Source organism: Entelurus aequoreus, linkage group LG14 (genome assembly GCF_033978785.1).
Source record: "Entelurus aequoreus isolate RoL-2023_Sb linkage group LG14, RoL_Eaeq_v1.1, whole genome shotgun sequence".
In the NCBI taxonomy this organism is placed as follows: Eukaryota; Metazoa; Chordata; class Actinopteri; order Syngnathiformes; family Syngnathidae; genus Entelurus; species Entelurus aequoreus.
In genome coordinates this window covers 34,661,211-34,679,321 of record NC_084744.1, presented here as the reverse complement: position 1 = coordinate 34,679,321, position 18,111 = coordinate 34,661,211, and the positions used below count along the sequence as shown (strand labels likewise).

At 39.4% G+C, this 18,111-nt stretch overlaps 1 protein-coding gene across 2 annotated transcripts in view; it reads right to left on the bottom strand.

The window, feature by feature from the left end:
* The window catches only part of LOC133664789 (trimethylguanosine synthase-like), a 50,633-nt gene that overhangs the window by 31,455 nt on the left and 1,067 nt on the right, over positions 1-18,111 (bottom strand). For both annotated transcript variants that reach the window (XM_062069700.1, XM_062069699.1), the window contains 2 exons: positions 13,215-13,351; positions 2,018-2,096 (listed from right to left, as the gene is read on the bottom strand). In XM_062069700.1, the coding sequence (XP_061925684.1) occupies positions 2,018-2,096; positions 13,215-13,351 (216 nt within the window). The remainder of the gene's footprint in view (positions 1-2,017; positions 2,097-13,214; positions 13,352-18,111) is intronic.

The window sequence follows — 18,111 nt, the reverse complement described above, 5'->3', positions numbered from 1 at the left end:
GCAACTTACTTGATTTGCTGCCATGGAGGCGAGGATCGCTTAGTTGTGAAACACAGCTAGAAAGTGGGATCATACTTACACGCTTATAAGGGGGACCATTTTGGGTCCTCAAGACCTTAAGTGTCATTTTTGTTCTTAAACTGTCAACAAATAATAATGAACCAAAATCAATGTTGTTATGAATTATTGACATTTTCAAGGCTCCAATTATTTCACATCAAATATTACACTTTGACATATTTTTTGGGGGAAATATTGCATATTTTGTGTGTTTGCCATATTAAAACATAGTTATGTTTGACAGCAGGGGCATAAAACAAATCATAATAATTAGGGATGTCCGATAATGGCTTTTTGCCGATATCCGATATTGTCCAACTCTTTAATTACCGATACCGATATCAACCGATACCGATATCAACCGATATATGCAGTCGTGGAATTAACACATTATTATGCCTAATTTGGACAACCATGTATGGTGAAGATAAGGTCCTTTTTTAAAAAAATAATAAAATAAGATAACTAAATTAAAAACATTTTCTTGAATAAAAAAGAAAGTAAAACAATATGAAAACAGTTACATAGAAACTAGTAATTAATGAAAATGAGTAAAATTAACTGTTAAAGGTTAGTACTATTAGTGGAGCAGCAGCACGCACAATCATGTGTGCTTACGGACTGTATCCCTTGCAGACTGTATTGATATATATTGATATATAATGTAGGAAGCAGAATATTGATAACAGAAAGAAATGGGGGGAGGGAGGTTTTTTGGGTTGGTGCACTAATTGTAAGTGTATCTTGTGTTTTTTATGTTGATTTAATTTAAAAAAAACAAACAAACAAAAAAAAAAACGATACAGATAATAAAAAAAACGATACCGATAATTTCCGATATTACATTTTAACGCATTTATCGGCCGATAATATTGGCAGGCCGATATTATCGGACATCCCTAATAATAATGCAACAAAAACAGATAATTGACAGATAGACCTGAAGTTGATGTAGAGATTGAAAAGAAAGCCTTGAAAAGAAAAAAAATAATGACTTATTTTTGAACACTTTTATGAGTGGGACCCTTTCGGATCCCTGGGAATTTGAGTGTCTTTTTTATTTTTTAACAAAATCAATGTTATTAATTATTGACATATAAAAGGCTCCAATTACTTCACATGAAATATTCCCCATTTTGGGGGGAAATATTGCATATTTTGTGTGTTTGCCATTTCAACACCAACATTTTATTTGACAAAAAGGGCACAACACCAACAAAAAAACATGACATTTTTTTAAAAAAAATTCTAATTGACAGATAGATCTGAAGTTGATGTTGAGATTTATGTGTTGAGAGTAAACAAATAATACTTTGATGAGTGGGACCATTTCGGGTCCCCAATACCTTTAGTGCAGTGGTCCCCAACCACCGGACCGCGGCACGGTACCGGTCCGCGGACCGATTGGTATCAGGCCGCACAAGAAATTAAAAAAAAAATAAAAATAATAATTTAATGAAATAATTTATTTTATGAAATCAACATAAAAAACACAATGTATACATTATATATCAATATAGATCAATACAGTCTGCAGGGATACCGTCCGTAAGCACACATGATTGTATTTATTTATGTAAAAAAAAAAAAAAAAAAAAATTTTTTTTTTAAATTTTTTAAATACACCCCCCCACCCCCCACCCCCCACCGGTCCGTGGGACAAATTTTCAAGCAGCTACAAAAAGGTTGGGGACCACTGCTTTAGTGTATTTTGTTTTAAACTGTCATTGCTAAAAAAAAAATCAAAAAATAATTCTAAATCATAGTTATGAGTTATTGATTTTTTTGTCTCCAATTAAAATATTCCAGAAAAAAAAACCCACCTATTTTTAACACTTTAATGAGTGGGACCCTTTTGGGTCCCCAAGACCTTTAGTGTAATCTTTTTTTTTAATAACTATCATAGTTAAAAGAATAATAGTGAATTAAAATCAATGTTATGAAATATTGTTCTGACCTTGGTTGGTGGTGTCTTCCTGCTGGTCTTGGAGAGGCTTAGTCGGGTATGAAGCTGACTTTTTCTTGCAGCCTTTCTCCTGTCACAGCAACACAACTTGTACTAACTAACTAGTCATGTCAGGAACATGTAATACTGCTGGTCTTGTACTAACTAGTCATGTCAGGGACATGTAATACTGCTGGTCATGTACTAACTAGTCATGTCAGGAACATGTAATACTGCTGGTCTTGTACTAACTAGTCATGTCAGGAACATGTAATACTGCTGGTCTTGTACTAACTAGTCATGTCAGGAAGATAGAAATACTGCTAGTCTTGTACTAACTAGTCATGTCAGGAACATGTAATGCTGCTGGTCTTGTACTAACTAGTCATGTCAGGAAAATGTAATACTGTTGGTCTTGTACTAACTAGTCATGTCAGGGACATGTAATACTGCTGGTCATGTACTAACTAGTCATGTCAGGAACATGTAATACTGCTGGTCTTGTACTAACTAGTCATGTCAGGAACATGTAATACTGCTGGTCTTGTACTAACTAGTCATGTCAGGAAGATAGAAATACTGCTAGTCTTGTACTAACTAGTCATGTCAGGAACATGTAATACTGCTGGTCTTGTACTAACTAGTCATGTCAGGGACATGTAATACTGGTGGTCTTGTACTAACTAGTCATGTCAGGAACATGTAATACTGCTGGTCTTGTACTAACTAGTCATGTCAGGGACATGTAATACTGCTGGTCTTGTACTAACTAGTCATGCCAGGAACATGTAATACTGCTGGTCTTGTACTAACTAGTCATGTCAGGAACATGTAATACTGCTGGTCTTGTACTAACTAGTCATGTCAGGAAGATATAAATACTGCTAGTCTTGTACTAACTAGTCATGTCAGGAACATGTAATACTGCTGGTCTTGTACTAACTAGTCATGTCAGGAACATGTAATACTGCTGGTCTTGTACTAACTAGTCATGTCAGGGACATGTAATACTGCTGGTCATGTACTAACTAGTCATGTCAGGAACATGTAATACTGCTGGTCTTGTACTAACTAGTCATGTCAGGAAGATAGAAATACTGCTAGTCTTGTACTAACTAGTCATATCAGGAACATGTAATACTGCTGGTCTTGCACTAACTAGTCATGTCAGGGACATGTAATACTGCTGTTCTTGTACTAACTAGTCATGTCAGGAACATGTAATACTGCTGGTCTTGTACTAACTAGTCATGTCAGGAACATGTAATACTGCTGGTCTTGTACTAACTAGTCATGTCAGGAACATGTAATACTGCTGGTCTTGTACTAACTAGTCATGTCAGGTACATGTAATACTGCTAGTCTTGTACTAACTAGTCATGTCAGGGACATGTAATACTGCCGGTCATGTACTAACTAGTCATGTCATGAACATGTAATACTGCCGGTCTTGTACTAACTGGTCATGTCAGGTACATGTAATACTGCTAGTCTTGTACTAACTAGTCATGTCAGGTACATGTAATACTGCTGGTCTTGTACTAACTAGTCATGTCAGGTACATGTAATACTGCCGGTCTTGTACTAACTAGTCATGTCAGGGACATGTAATACTGCCGGTCTTGTACTAACTAGTCATGTCAGGGACATGTAACACTGCCGGTCTTGTACTAACTAGTCATGTCAGGAACATGTAATACTGCTGATCTTGTACTAACTAGTCATGTCAGGAACATGTAATACTGCCGGTCTTGTGCTAACTAGTCGTGTCAGGAACATGTAATACTGCCGGTCTTGTGCTAACTAGTCATGTCAGGAACATGTAATATTGCCGGTCTTGTACTAACTAGTCATGTCAGGAACATGTAATACTGCTGGTCTTGTACTAACTAGTCATGTCAGGAAGATAGAAATACTGCTTGTCTTGTACTAACTAGTCATGTCAGGAACATGTAATACTGCTGGTCTTGTACTAACTAGTCATGTCAGCAAGATAGAAATACTGCTAGTCTTGTACTAACTAGTCATGTCAGGAACATGTAATACTGCCGGTCTTGTACTAACTAGTCATGTCAGGGACATGTAATACTGCCGTCTTGTGCTAACTAGTCATGTCAGGAACATGTAATACTGCCGGTCTTGTACTAAGTAGTCATGTCAGGAACATGTAATACTGCCGGTCTTGTACTAACTAGTCATGTCAGGAACATGTAATACTGCTGGTCTTGTACTAACTAGTCATGTCAGGAAGATAGAAATACTGCTAGTCTTGTACTAACTAGTCATGTCAGGAACATGTAATACTGCTGGTCTTGTACTAACTAGTCATGTCAGGGACATGTAATACTGCTGGTCTTGTACTAACTAGTCATGCCAGGAACATGTAATACTGCGGGTCTCGTACTAACTAGTCATGTCAGGAACATGTAATACTGCCGGTCTTGTACTAACTGTTCATGTCAGGTACATGTAATACTGCTGGTCTTGTACTAACTAGTCATGTCAGGTACATGTAATACTGCTGGTCTTGTACTAACTAGTCATGTCAGGTACATGTAATACTGCCGGTCTTGTACTAACTAGTCATGTCAGGAACATGTAATACTGCCGGTCTTGTACTAACTAGTCATGTCAGGGACATGTAATACTGCTAGTCTTGTACTAACTAGTCATGCCAGGGACATGTAATACTGCCGGTCTTGTACTAACTAGTCATGTCAGGGACATGTAATACTGCCGGTCTTGTACTAACTAGTCATGTCAGGAACATGTAATACTGCCGGTCTTGTACTAACTAGTCATGTCAGGAACATGTAATACTGCCGGTCTTGTACTAACTAGTCATGTCAGGAACATGTAATACTGCCGGTCTTGTACTAACTAGTCATGTAAGGAACATGTAATACTGCCGGTCTTGTACTAACTAGTCATGTCAGGAACATGTAATACTGCCGGTCTTGTACTAACTAGTCATGTCAGGGACATGTAATACTGCCGGTCTTGTACTAACTAGTCATGTCAGGGACATGTAATACTGCCGGTCTTGTACTAACTAGTCATGTCAGGGACATGTAATACTGCCGGTCATGTACTAACTAGTCATGTCAGGGACATGTAATACTGCTGGTCATGTACTAACTAGTCATGTCAGGAACATGTAATACTGCTGGTCTTGTACTAACTAGTCATGTCAGGAACATGTAATACTGCTGGTCTTGTACTAACTAGTCATGTCAGGAACATGTAATACTGCTGGTCTTGTACTAACTAGTCATGTCAGGGACATGTAATACTGCTGGTCTTGTACTAACTAGTCATGTCAGGAACATGTAATACTGCTGATCTTGTACTAACTAGTCATGTCAGGAACATGTAATACTGCCGGTCTTGTGCTAACTAGTCGTGTCAGGAACATGTAATACTGCCGGTCTTGTGCTAACTAGTCATGTCAGGAACATGTAATATTGCCGGTCTTGTACTAACTAGTCATGTCAGGAACATGTAATACTGCTGGTCTTGTACTAACTAGTCATGTCAGGAACATGTAATACTGCCGGTCTTGTACTAACTAGTCATGTCAGGAACATGTAATACTGCTGGTCTTGTACTAACTAGTCATGTCAGGAAGATAGAAATACTGCTTGTCTTGTACTAACTAGTCATGTCAGGAACATGTAATACTGCTGGTCTTGTACTAACTAGTCATGTCAGCAAGATAGAAATACTGCTAGTCTTGTACTAACTAGTCATGTCAGGAACATGTAATACTGCCGGTCTTGTACTAACTAGTCATGTCAGGGACATGTAATACTGCCGTCTTGTGCTAACTAGTCATGTCAGGAACATGTAATACTGCCGGTCTTGTACTAAGTAGTCATGTCAGGAACATGTAATACTGCCGGTCTTGTACTAACTAGTCATGTCAGGAACATGTAATACTGCTGGTCTTGTACTAACTAGTCATGTCAGGAAGATAGAAATACTGCTAGTCTTGTACTAACTAGTCATGTCAGGAACATGTAATACTGCTGGTCTTGTACTAACTAGTCATGTCAGGGACATGTAATACTGCTGGTCTTGTACTAACTAGTCATGCCAGGAACATGTAATACTGCGGGTCTCGTACTAACTAGTCATGTCAGGAACATGTAATACTGCCGGTCTTGTACTAACTGTTCATGTCAGGTACATGTAATACTGCTGGTCTTGTACTAACTAGTCATGTCAGGTACATGTAATACTGCTGGTCTTGTACTAACTAGTCATGTCAGGTACATGTAATACTGCCGGTCTTGTACTAACTAGTCATGTCAGGAACATGTAATACTGCCGGTCTTGTACTAACTAGTCATGTCAGGGACATGTAATACTGCTAGTCTTGTACTAACTAGTCATGTCAGGTACATGTAATACTGCTGGTCTTGTACTAACTAGTCATGTCAGGTACATGTAATACTGCCGGTCTTGTACTAACTAGTCATGCCAGGGACATGTAATACTGCCGGTCTTGTACTAACTAGTCATGTCAGGGACATGTAATACTGCCGGTCTTGTACTAACTAGTCATGTCAGGAACATGTAATACTGCCGGTCTTGTACTAACTAGTCATGTCAGGAACATGTAATACTGCCGGTCTTGTACTAACTAGTCATGTCAGGAACATGTAATACTGCCGGTCTTGTACTAACTAGTCATGTAAGGAACATGTAATACTGCCGGTCTTGTACTAACTAGTCATGTCAGGAACATGTAATACTGCCGGTCTTGTACTAACTAGTCATGTCAGGGACATGTAATACTGCCGGTCTTGTACTAACTAGTCATGTCAGGGACATGTAATACTGCCGGTCTTGTACTAACTAGTCATGTCAGGGACATGTAATACTGCCGGTCATGTACTAACTAGTCATGTCAGGGACATGTAATACTGCTGGTCATGTACTAACTAGTCATGTCAGGAACATGTAATACTGCTGGTCTTGTACTAACTAGTCATGTCAGGAACATGTAATACTGCTGGTCTTGTACTAACTAGTCATGTCAGGAACATGTAATACTGCTGGTCTTGTACTAACTAGTCATGTCAGGGACATGTAATACTGCTGGTCTTGTACTAACTAGTCATGCCAGGAACATGTAATACTGCGGGTCTTGTACTAACTAGTCATGTCAGGAACATGTAATACTGCCGGTCTTGTACTAACTGTTCATGTCAGGTACATGTAATACTGCTGGTCTTCTACTAACTAGTCATGTCAGGTACATGTAATACTGCTGGTCTTGTACTAACTAGTCATGTCAGGTACATGTAATACTGCCGGTCTTGTACTAACTAGTCATGTCAGGGACATGTAATACTGCCGGTCTTGTACTAACTAGTCATGTCAGGAACATGTAATACTGCCGGTATTGTACTAACTAGTCATGTAAGGAACATGTAATACTGCCGGTCTTGTACTAACTAGTCATGTCAGGAACATGTAATACTGCCGGTATTGTACTAACTAGTCATGTCAGGGACATGTAACACTGCCGGTCTTGTACTAACTAGTCATGTCAGGGACATGTAACACTGCCGGTCTTGTACTAACTAGTCATGTCAGGGACATGTAACACTGCCGGTCTTGTACTAACTAGTCATGTCAGGGACATGTAATACTGCCGGTCTTGTACTAACTAGTCATGTCAGGAACATGTAATACTGCCGGTCTTGTACTAACTAGTCATGTCAGGGACATGTAATACTGCCGGTCTTGTACTAACTAGTCATGTCAGGAACATGTAATACTGCCGGTCTTGTACTAACTAGTCATGTCAGGAACATGTAATACTGCCGGTCTTGTACTAACTAGTCATGTCAGGAACATGTAATACTGCCGGTCTTGTACTAACTAGTCATGTCAGGGACATGTAATACTGCCGGTCTTGTACTAACTAGTCATGTCAGGGACATGTAATACTGCCGGTCTTCTACTAACTAGTCATGTCAGGAACATGTAATACTGCCGGTCTTGTACTAACTAGTCATGTCAGGAACATGTAATACTGCCGGTCTTGTACTAACTAGTCATGTCAGGGACATGTAATACTGCTGAACTTGTACTAACTAGTCATGTCAGGGACATGTAATACTGCTGAACTTGTACTAAAAAGTCATGTCAGGAACATGTAATACTGCTGGTCTTGTACTAACTAGTCATGTCAGGAACATGTAATACTGCCGGTCTTGTACTAACTAGTCATGTCAGGGACATGTAATACTGCCGGTCTTATACTAACTAGTCATGTCAGGGACATGTAATACTGCTGGTCTTGTACTAACTAGTCATGTCAGGAACATGTAATACTGCTGGTCTTGTACTAACTAGTCATGTCAGGCACATGTAATACTGCTGGTCTTGTACTAACTAGTCATGTCAGGGACATGTAATACTGCTGGTCTTGTACTAACTAGTCATGTCAGGAACATGTAATACTGCTGGTCTTGTACTAACTAGTCATGTCAGGGACATGTAATACTGCTGGTCTTGTACTAACTAGTCATGTCAGGAACATGTAATACTGCTGGTCTTGTACTAACTAGTCATGTCAGGGACATGTAACACTGCCGGTCTTGTACTAACTAGTCATGTCAGGAACATGTAATACTGCCGGTCTTGTACTAACTAGTCATGTCAGGGACATGTAATACTGCTGGTCTTGTACTAACTAGTCATGTCAGGAACATGTAATACTGCTGGTCTTGTACTAACTAGTCATGTCAGGGACATGTAATACTGCTGGTCTTGTACTAACTAGTCATGTCAGGAACATGTAATACTGCTGGTCTTGTACTAACTAGTCATGTCAGGGACATGTAACACTGCCGGTCTTGTACTAACTAGTCATGTCAGGAACATGTAATACTGCCGGTCTTGTACTAACTAGTCATGTCAGGGACATGTAATACTGCCGGTATTGTACTAACTAGTCATGTCAGGGACATGTAATACTGCCGGTCTTGTACTAACTAGTCATGTCAGGGACATGTAACACTACCGGTCTTGTACTAACTAGTCATGTCAGGAACATGTAATACTGCCGGTCTTGTACTAACTAGTCATGTCAGGAACATGTAATACTGCCGGTCTTGTACTAACTAGTCATGTCAGGGACATGTAACACTGCCGGTCTTGTACTAACTAGTCATGTCAGGGACATGTAACACTGCCGGTCTTGTACTAACTAGTCATGTCAGGGACATGTAATACTGCCGGTCTTGTACTAACTAGTCATGTCAGGAACATGTAATACTGCCGGTCTTGTACTAACTAGTCATGTCAGGGACATGTAACACTGCCGGTCTTGTACTAACTAGTCATGTCAGGGACATGTAATACTGCTGGTCTTGTACTAACTAGTCATGTCAGGAACATGTAATACTGCTGGTCTTGTACTAACTAGTCATGTCAGGAACATGTAATACTGCTGGTCTTGTACTAACTAGTCATGCCAGGAACATGTAATACTGCCGGTCTTGTACTAACTAGTCATGTCAGGAACATGTAATACTGCCGGTCTTGTACTAACTAGTCATGTCAGGGACATGTAATACTGCTGGTCTTGTACTAACTAGTCATGTCAGGAACATGTAATAATGCCGGTCTTGTACTAACTAGTCATGTCAGGAACATGTAATACTGCCGGTCTTGTACTAACTAGTCATGTCAGGGACATGTAATACTGCCGGTCGTGTACGAACTAGTCATGTCAGGAACATGTAATACTGCCGGTCTTGTACTAACTAGTCATGTCAGGAACATGTAATACTGCCGGTCTTGTACTAACTAGTCATGTCAGGAACATGTAATACCGCCGGTCTTGTACTAACTAGTCATGTCAGGAACATGTAATACTGCTGGTCTTGTACTAACTAGTCATGTCAGGGACATGTAATACTGCCGGTCTTGTACTAACTAGTCATGTCAGGAACATGTAATACTGCCGGTCTTGTACTAACTAGTCATGTCAGGGACATGTAATACTGCCGGTCTTGTACTAACTGTTCATGTCAGGTACATGTAATACTGCTGGTCTTCTACTAACTAGTCATGTCAGGTACATGTAATACTGCTGGTCTTGTACTAACTAGTCATGTCAGGTACATGTAATACTGCCGGTCTTGTACTAACTAGTCATGTCAGGGACATGTAATACTGCCGGTCTTGTACTAACTAGTCATGTCAGGAACATGTAATACTGCCGGTATTGTACTAACTAGTCATGTAAGGAACATGTAATACTGCCGGTCTTGTACTAACTAGTCATGTCAGGAACATGTAATACTGCCGGTATTGTACTAACTAGTCATGTCAGGGACATGTAACACTGCCGGTCTTGTACTAACTAGTCATGTCAGGGACATGTAACACTGCCGGTCTTGTACTAACTAGTCATGTCAGGGACATGTAACACTGCCGGTCTTGTACTAACTAGTCATGTCAGGGACATGTAATACTGCCGGTCTTGTACTAACTAGTCATGTCAGGAACATGTAATACTGCCGGTCTTGTACTAACTAGTCATGTCAGGGACATGTAATACTGCCGGTCTTGTACTAACTAGTCATGTCAGGAACATGTAATACTGCCGGTCTTGTACTAACTAGTCATGTCAGGAACATGTAATACTGCCGGTCTTGTACTAACTAGTCATGTCAGGAACATGTAATACTGCCGGTCTTGTACTAACTAGTCATGTCAGGGACATGTAATACTGCCGGTCTTGTACTAACTAGTCATGTCAGGGACATGTAATACTGCCGGTCTTCTACTAACTAGTCATGTCAGGAACATGTAATACTGCCGGTCTTGTACTAACTAGTCATGTCAGGAACATGTAATACTGCCGGTCTTGTACTAACTAGTCATGTCAGGGACATGTAATACTGCTGAACTTGTACTAACTAGTCATGTCAGGGACATGTAATACTGCTGAACTTGTACTAAAAAGTCATGTCAGGAACATGTAATACTGCTGGTCTTGTACTAACTAGTCATGTCAGGAACATGTAATACTGCCGGTCTTGTACTAACTAGTCATGTCAGGGACATGTAATACTGCCGGTCTTATACTAACTAGTCATGTCAGGGACATGTAATACTGCTGGTCTTGTACTAACTAGTCATGTCAGGAACATGTAATACTGCTGGTCTTGTACTAACTAGTCATGTCAGGCACATGTAATACTGCTGGTCTTGTACTAACTAGTCATGTCAGGGACATGTAATACTGCTGGTCTTGTACTAACTAGTCATGTCAGGAACATGTAATACTGCTGGTCTTGTACTAACTAGTCATGTCAGGGACATGTAATACTGCTGGTCTTGTACTAACTAGTCATGTCAGGAACATGTAATACTGCTGGTCTTGTACTAACTAGTCATGTCAGGGACATGTAACACTGCCGGTCTTGTACTAACTAGTCATGTCAGGAACATGTAATACTGCCGGTCTTGTACTAACTAGTCATGTCAGGGACATGTAATACTGCTGGTCTTGTACTAACTAGTCATGTCAGGAACATGTAATACTGCTGGTCTTGTACTAACTAGTCATGTCAGGGACATGTAATACTGCTGGTCTTGTACTAACTAGTCATGTCAGGAACATGTAATACTGCTGGTCTTGTACTAACTAGTCATGTCAGGGACATGTAACACTGCCGGTCTTGTACTAACTAGTCATGTCAGGAACATGTAATACTGCCGGTCTTGTACTAACTAGTCATGTCAGGGACATGTAATACTGCCGGTATTGTACTAACTAGTCATGTCAGGGACATGTAATACTGCCGGTCTTGTACTAACTAGTCATGTCAGGGACATGTAACACTACCGGTCTTGTACTAACTAGTCATGTCAGGAACATGTAATACTGCCGGTCTTGTACTAACTAGTCATGTCAGGAACATGTAATACTGCCGGTCTTGTACTAACTAGTCATGTCAGGGACATGTAACACTGCCGGTCTTGTACTAACTAGTCATGTCAGGGACATGTAACACTGCCGGTCTTGTACTAACTAGTCATGTCAGGGACATGTAATACTGCCGGTCTTGTACTAACTAGTCATGTCAGGAACATGTAATACTGCCGGTCTTGTACTAACTAGTCATGTCAGGGACATGTAACACTGCCGGTCTTGTACTAACTAGTCATGTCAGGGACATGTAATACTGCTGGTCTTGTACTAACTAGTCATGTCAGGAACATGTAATACTGCTGGTCTTGTACTAACTAGTCATGTCAGGAACATGTAATACTGCTGGTCTTGTACTAACTAGTCATGCCAGGAACATGTAATACTGCCGGTCTTGTACTAACTAGTCATGTCAGGAACATGTAATACTGCCGGTCTTGTACTAACTAGTCATGTCAGGGACATGTAATACTGCTGGTCTTGTACTAACTAGTCATGTCAGGAACATGTAATAATGCCGGTCTTGTACTAACTAGTCATGTCAGGAACATGTAATACTGCCCGTCTTGTACTAACTAGTCATGTCAGGGACATGTAATACTGCCGGTCGTGTACGAACTAGTCATGTCAGGAACATGTAATACTGCCGGTCTTGTACTAACTAGTCATGTCAGGAACATGTAATACTGCCGGTCTTGTACTAACTAGTCATGTCAGGAACATGTAATACCGCCGGTCTTGTACTAACTAGTCATGTCAGGAACATGTAATACTGCTGGTCTTGTACTAACTAGTCATGTCAGGGACATGTAATACTGCCGGTCTTGTACTAACTAGTCATGTCAGGAACATGTAATACTGCCGGTCTTGTACTAACTAGTCATGTCAGGGACATGTAATACTGCCGGTCTTGCACTAACTAGTCATGTCAGGAACATGTAATACTGCAGGTCTTGTACTAACTAGTCATGTCAGGAACATGTAATACTGCCGGTCTTGTACTAACTAGTCATGTCAGGAACATGTAATACTGCTGGTCTTGCACTAACTAGTCATGTCAGGAACATGTAATACTGCCGGTCTTGCACTAACTAGTCATGTCAGGAACATGTAATACTGCCGGTCTTGTACTAACTAGTCATGTCAGGAACATGTAATACTGCTGGTCATGTACTAACTAGTCATGTCAGGAAGATAGAAATACTGCTGGTCTTGTACTAACTAGTCATGTCAGGAAGATAGAAATACCACTTTGTGCCGTCTAGAAGAGCTGGCAAAGGCAAGAGGAAGACCCATGCTAGACATCAGCTGAGCCTCTTCATCTAATTCTTCTTCTTCTTCTTCATCTAATTCTTCTTCTTCTTCTTCTTCTTCTTGGTGGCCTTCTGTGGACCAAGTCATGATGTAAACACTCCCATGGAATTAGTAGTCCCAAACAAAGCTTCAGTAATGTCCAGTCTTTCTTACTTGCAAAAAGCTCTAAAAAAACGTATTTATTGTCATCACGGGTATTGTGTGTGGAATTTTGAGGACAAAAATGAATTTATTCCAGTTTTCCTGGAAATTCAAACACAGCATTGAAACTATTCTTCCTACATTCTGTCAGCATTTGTGTGTTATCAGAGTCGACGTTACACATTTTTCTGGCTACATTTTTTCATTTTGGCTCTTTTATTCCACTTTTTAACGTTTTGTGTTGGTCAGAATGTGCTGCAGGCCACACTTAGTGTCACGTGACCGTCACAACAACATCCGGGTACTGAGCGGAAGTCACAACAACATCCGGGTACTGAGCGGAAGTGCGCCAAAGTCGACAAAACCGGGACGGAATATTTCATAAAAGTTACTCATAAGCAACAAAGTAAAGTGTGATTGATAAATGCTGGAATGGGTGAGGGCCGACATCCGGGCAACTGAGCTACATACGGGTTCTTCGAGCCATAGCAACCAGACTGGCGTTGAAAACAAACCGTTGCCATTACTCTTTAACCTGTCGACCTACGCTGGTTAAACCAGTCATTCTGCCTCCAAAATGCCGAAAAACGGTGTTGTTTTTGGTTGTGCTAACCACAACTGGAAACAGGGAAAACAAAGGTTGTATTTTGTTCTGCCAAAGCGTGATAAAAGCCCACAGAGACGAGACAAATGGCTCGCAGCTTTACACCGGGAAAACGAGGACGGTTCTCACTGGAGTCCCCCAAAGTCCCGGGTCGTGTGTTCGGATCACTTCGTTTCTGGTAAATATAAGGAACAAAAATCCACCTTCTTAACCACAACTTGGCTATACCGTCCGTGCTAATGTTGTACTTGTTGAATTTGTACCTTATAACGTTCGACAGCTGAAGTTGTTGTACAAAAATAACATGCGGTATATACTATATAGTCTATAGCAGGGGTCACCAACGCGGTGCCCGCGGGCACCAGGTCGCCCGTAAGGACCAGATGAGTCGCCCGCGGGCCTGTTCTAAAAAAAAAAAAAAATTTTTAAATTTAAAAAAATATATATATATATATATTTAAAAAAAAAAATAAATCTACATAGAAAAAACACAAGATACACTTTCAATCAGTGCATCAACCCAAACAACCTCCCCCATGCACACTCATCCACACCCACTCACACAAAAGGGGTTATTTCTTTCTGCTACCAATATTCTGGTTCCCACAACATAGACAACACATCTGCAAGGGACACAGTCCCTGAAGCACACATGATTGTATAGGCTGCTGGTCCACTAACATTTTCATTAATTACTATTTTTCATGTAATTATTTTTATACTGTTTTACTTTCTTTTTTATCCAAGAAAATGTTTTTTATTTATTCATCTTATTTTATTTTATTTTTTAAAAAAGGGCCTTATCTTCAACAGACCAGGTTGTCAATGAAATTAGATTTGTTTAAAGGGTTTTTTAAACCAGGCCCAGTCCAGATAATGTCCAAGTCGGACTCAGCAACACACACCTTCATTCATGTACACAGAAAAAAATTAGGGAACACAACAGATTGCATATAATTTATAAACAAAATTACATTTTCAAAATAAGCATTTATGTACAGTCCAGATTATGTCCAGGTCACTCAAATTAGGGAACACAACAACAGATATCATATAATCTATAAATATAATTATACTTTCAAAATAAGCCTTTGAGGACTTCTCATCTTTTTTTTAATGTTTTTTGGCATCATTATCGTTTTCAACCATGTAACTTTCTAAAGTTAGAAAATACTGAATAAATGTTTTAAAGAAAGTAATACTAAGTGAATATCTGTTTTTGGCCTTAAAAATAAACATTTTACCGAGTACTATAATTAAATTGACTAAATCATGATTGTCAATGAACTCTCCTAAAATAACAGAAACCACATTAAGCTTCATAAACAAACCAATCCTTAAACACATTTTTTCAACTTCCACCCAAAACAAAGACACAATATGGCAATACCAAAACAAATGCAGGGTGGATTCAGGCTCTTGACAACAAAATCGGCAATCATCTGACTCTGTCATATTCCATAATTTTAACATTTTCCCTGTGGGTAAGAAGTTATAAATAATTTTAATTTGAAAATAACGATTTTGCACATCGATAGTGGTTTTATACATTAGTTTGAATATGGCATCCCATGGCAACGGGCAGTCAAAAAAGGCCTCCCATTTTCCATTTGTGTTGTATGAGGCAGCCTTCAAAGATTTCTTTATTAAATAAAAATTATATATTTTTCTATTTATTTTAGTTCCTTTTTGCCAACTAGAATTTCTTATTAGAGGTTTACAAACTAATAATTTAGTAGATCCATAATTAATTATTTGTTTCCATCTTTTCCCAATTACTCCAGTTAGTTGATAAAATGAAAAGCTTGAGCAAGCATCACCATACATAGCTCTAAATTCATCATACTTCATAATTTTACCATTCTCATTGATAATATCATTGACAAAAATGATTCCTCTTTCAAACATATTTTTCCAAAAGAAAGGCTTTCCATCTATTACAATATTAGAGTTCATCCATATTATCTGCTGCAAAATATCGTCTCTTTTTTCTGGCACATCAAATTGAAAACACCACTATGAGTGGATTGTTTCCTTTATGAACCCCGCCATGTTTCCCAGCAGACTCTCTGGGAGGGGATCACTTGTAAAAAAGGATACCATTTCTTTTGATACAGTACATGTTTTTTGTCCAACAGGACATTTGTGTACCACTCAATGTTTAAATACATCTTTGGAACAATTGATGCTTTTAAAGACAGACACATAGCTTCAAGGTTGAGAAGTTTCAGGCCCCCATATTCATACTCTTTGTACAAAACCTTTCTTTTAATCTTTTCTGGTTTGCCGTTTCAGACAAAATCGAAGACCCTCCGCTCATAAATCTTAAAAAAGTTTTGTGATGGAGCTGGTAATGACAAAAACAAATAAATAAATTGAGGAATAATTAACGAGTTGGCAATAGACATTTTGTCAAGACTTGGTCTATGGCGTGGTTTGTTCTCCCGTGGTGCAAAGGAATTGGACCAAACGTGGCGTGCAGGTGAGGACATATTTATTTTTTACTATAACAAAAGGAACAAACTAAAGGCGCGCACAAGGCGGAGGTACAAACTTGACTATGAAACAAAAACTTGCACGTGGGCAAAAAACTAAGGACATGAACAAAAGTCGCTAACTGTGGCATAAATAGAACAAACTTACTTGATAAGGCATGAAGTGCGCAGAGGGGAACAGAGTGATGTCGCCAGGCCGACTGCCTGGCAACAATGGCCTTAAATACTGGTGACATGATTAGTGAAAACGTGAGACAGGTGCGTGACATGAGGATGTGAAACAGGTGCGTGACAAGACAGGTGAAAACTAATGGGTGACCATGGAAACCAAACCAAACAAGGAAGTGCAACCAGGAACTAAAAAAAGAGCCCAAAACCCAAGAAAAACAAAAACATGATTAACACAGACATGACACATTTTACCATACAAGGTTAGGGATTTCCCTTTCCATAATTGCATAATTTTGTCCAGCTTTCTTAGTCGATTATCATAATTTACTGAGCCTAGATCTTCCAGATTTTCTGGGACAACAACACCAAGTATGTTAACTGGTCCATCTGTCCACAAAACAGGCACTTTGCATTCCATTCGAAAGGACGTTCCCTTTAGATTTCCGATCCTTAACATTTGACATTTATCATAATTAAGCTTAAGGCCAGATTGCTGTGAAAATATGTCCAAAAGATTAAGAAGGTTCCGCAAACAATGAGGAAAAATCTTATCTTTGTGAATCAGCCTTTTCTGACATGAACTTCATCAAAACAAACACAGAACATGCCTCACTGATGCACATGTGCAAGACTCACTCAGAGTTGCAGTGTCAAGTTACACACCAGAGTACAACACACTAGTTAACAGCATGCAATGCCAGGCTTCCCACTAACTGACAAAGAAACAGATAACAGATTTGGTGTCCAGTTCAAAGTGTGACATGATTTAAAAATTTGAGAGTTGACTTTTGTATTTTACATGAGTTATTATTTGTACAAACATGGTGCAAAGTAATTCATGATTTGTTAAAAAAAATGTTAGTGGCTAGCTAGTTAAAATGGGATATTGTGATTTCACAAGACTGTCTTAGAAGTGATCATTTGAAAATGTTCAATTTGAAAAATGTGCACTTAGAGAAAATATAAAAATAAAGTGTTGCATATTGATATTTATCTGTTTCTATATATATTTATTGTGAGAAATCATTAAGATGATCAGTGTTTCCACAAAGATAAATATCATTAATTATTAATAATAACAGAGTTAAAGGTAAATTGAGCAAATTGGCTACTTCTGGCAATTTATTTAAGTGTGTATCTAACTGGTAGCCCTTCGCAGTAATCAGTACCCAAGAAGTAGCCCTTGGTTTCAAAAAGGTTGGTGAACCCTGGTCTATAGCCTAGCTAGCTATTTTCGAAAACCGGACAACGAGAGGATACCAAAGGCAGCGTTAAGATGGACACCACCGGGAAAACGTAAGCCAGGGCGGCCAAAGAACACCTGGCAAAGAACAGTTGAAGGGGAGCTGAAAGAGATGAAGCTTACATGGGGCAAGGCACAGAGACGAGCACAGCAGCGAGATGAATGGCGTCGAGTCGT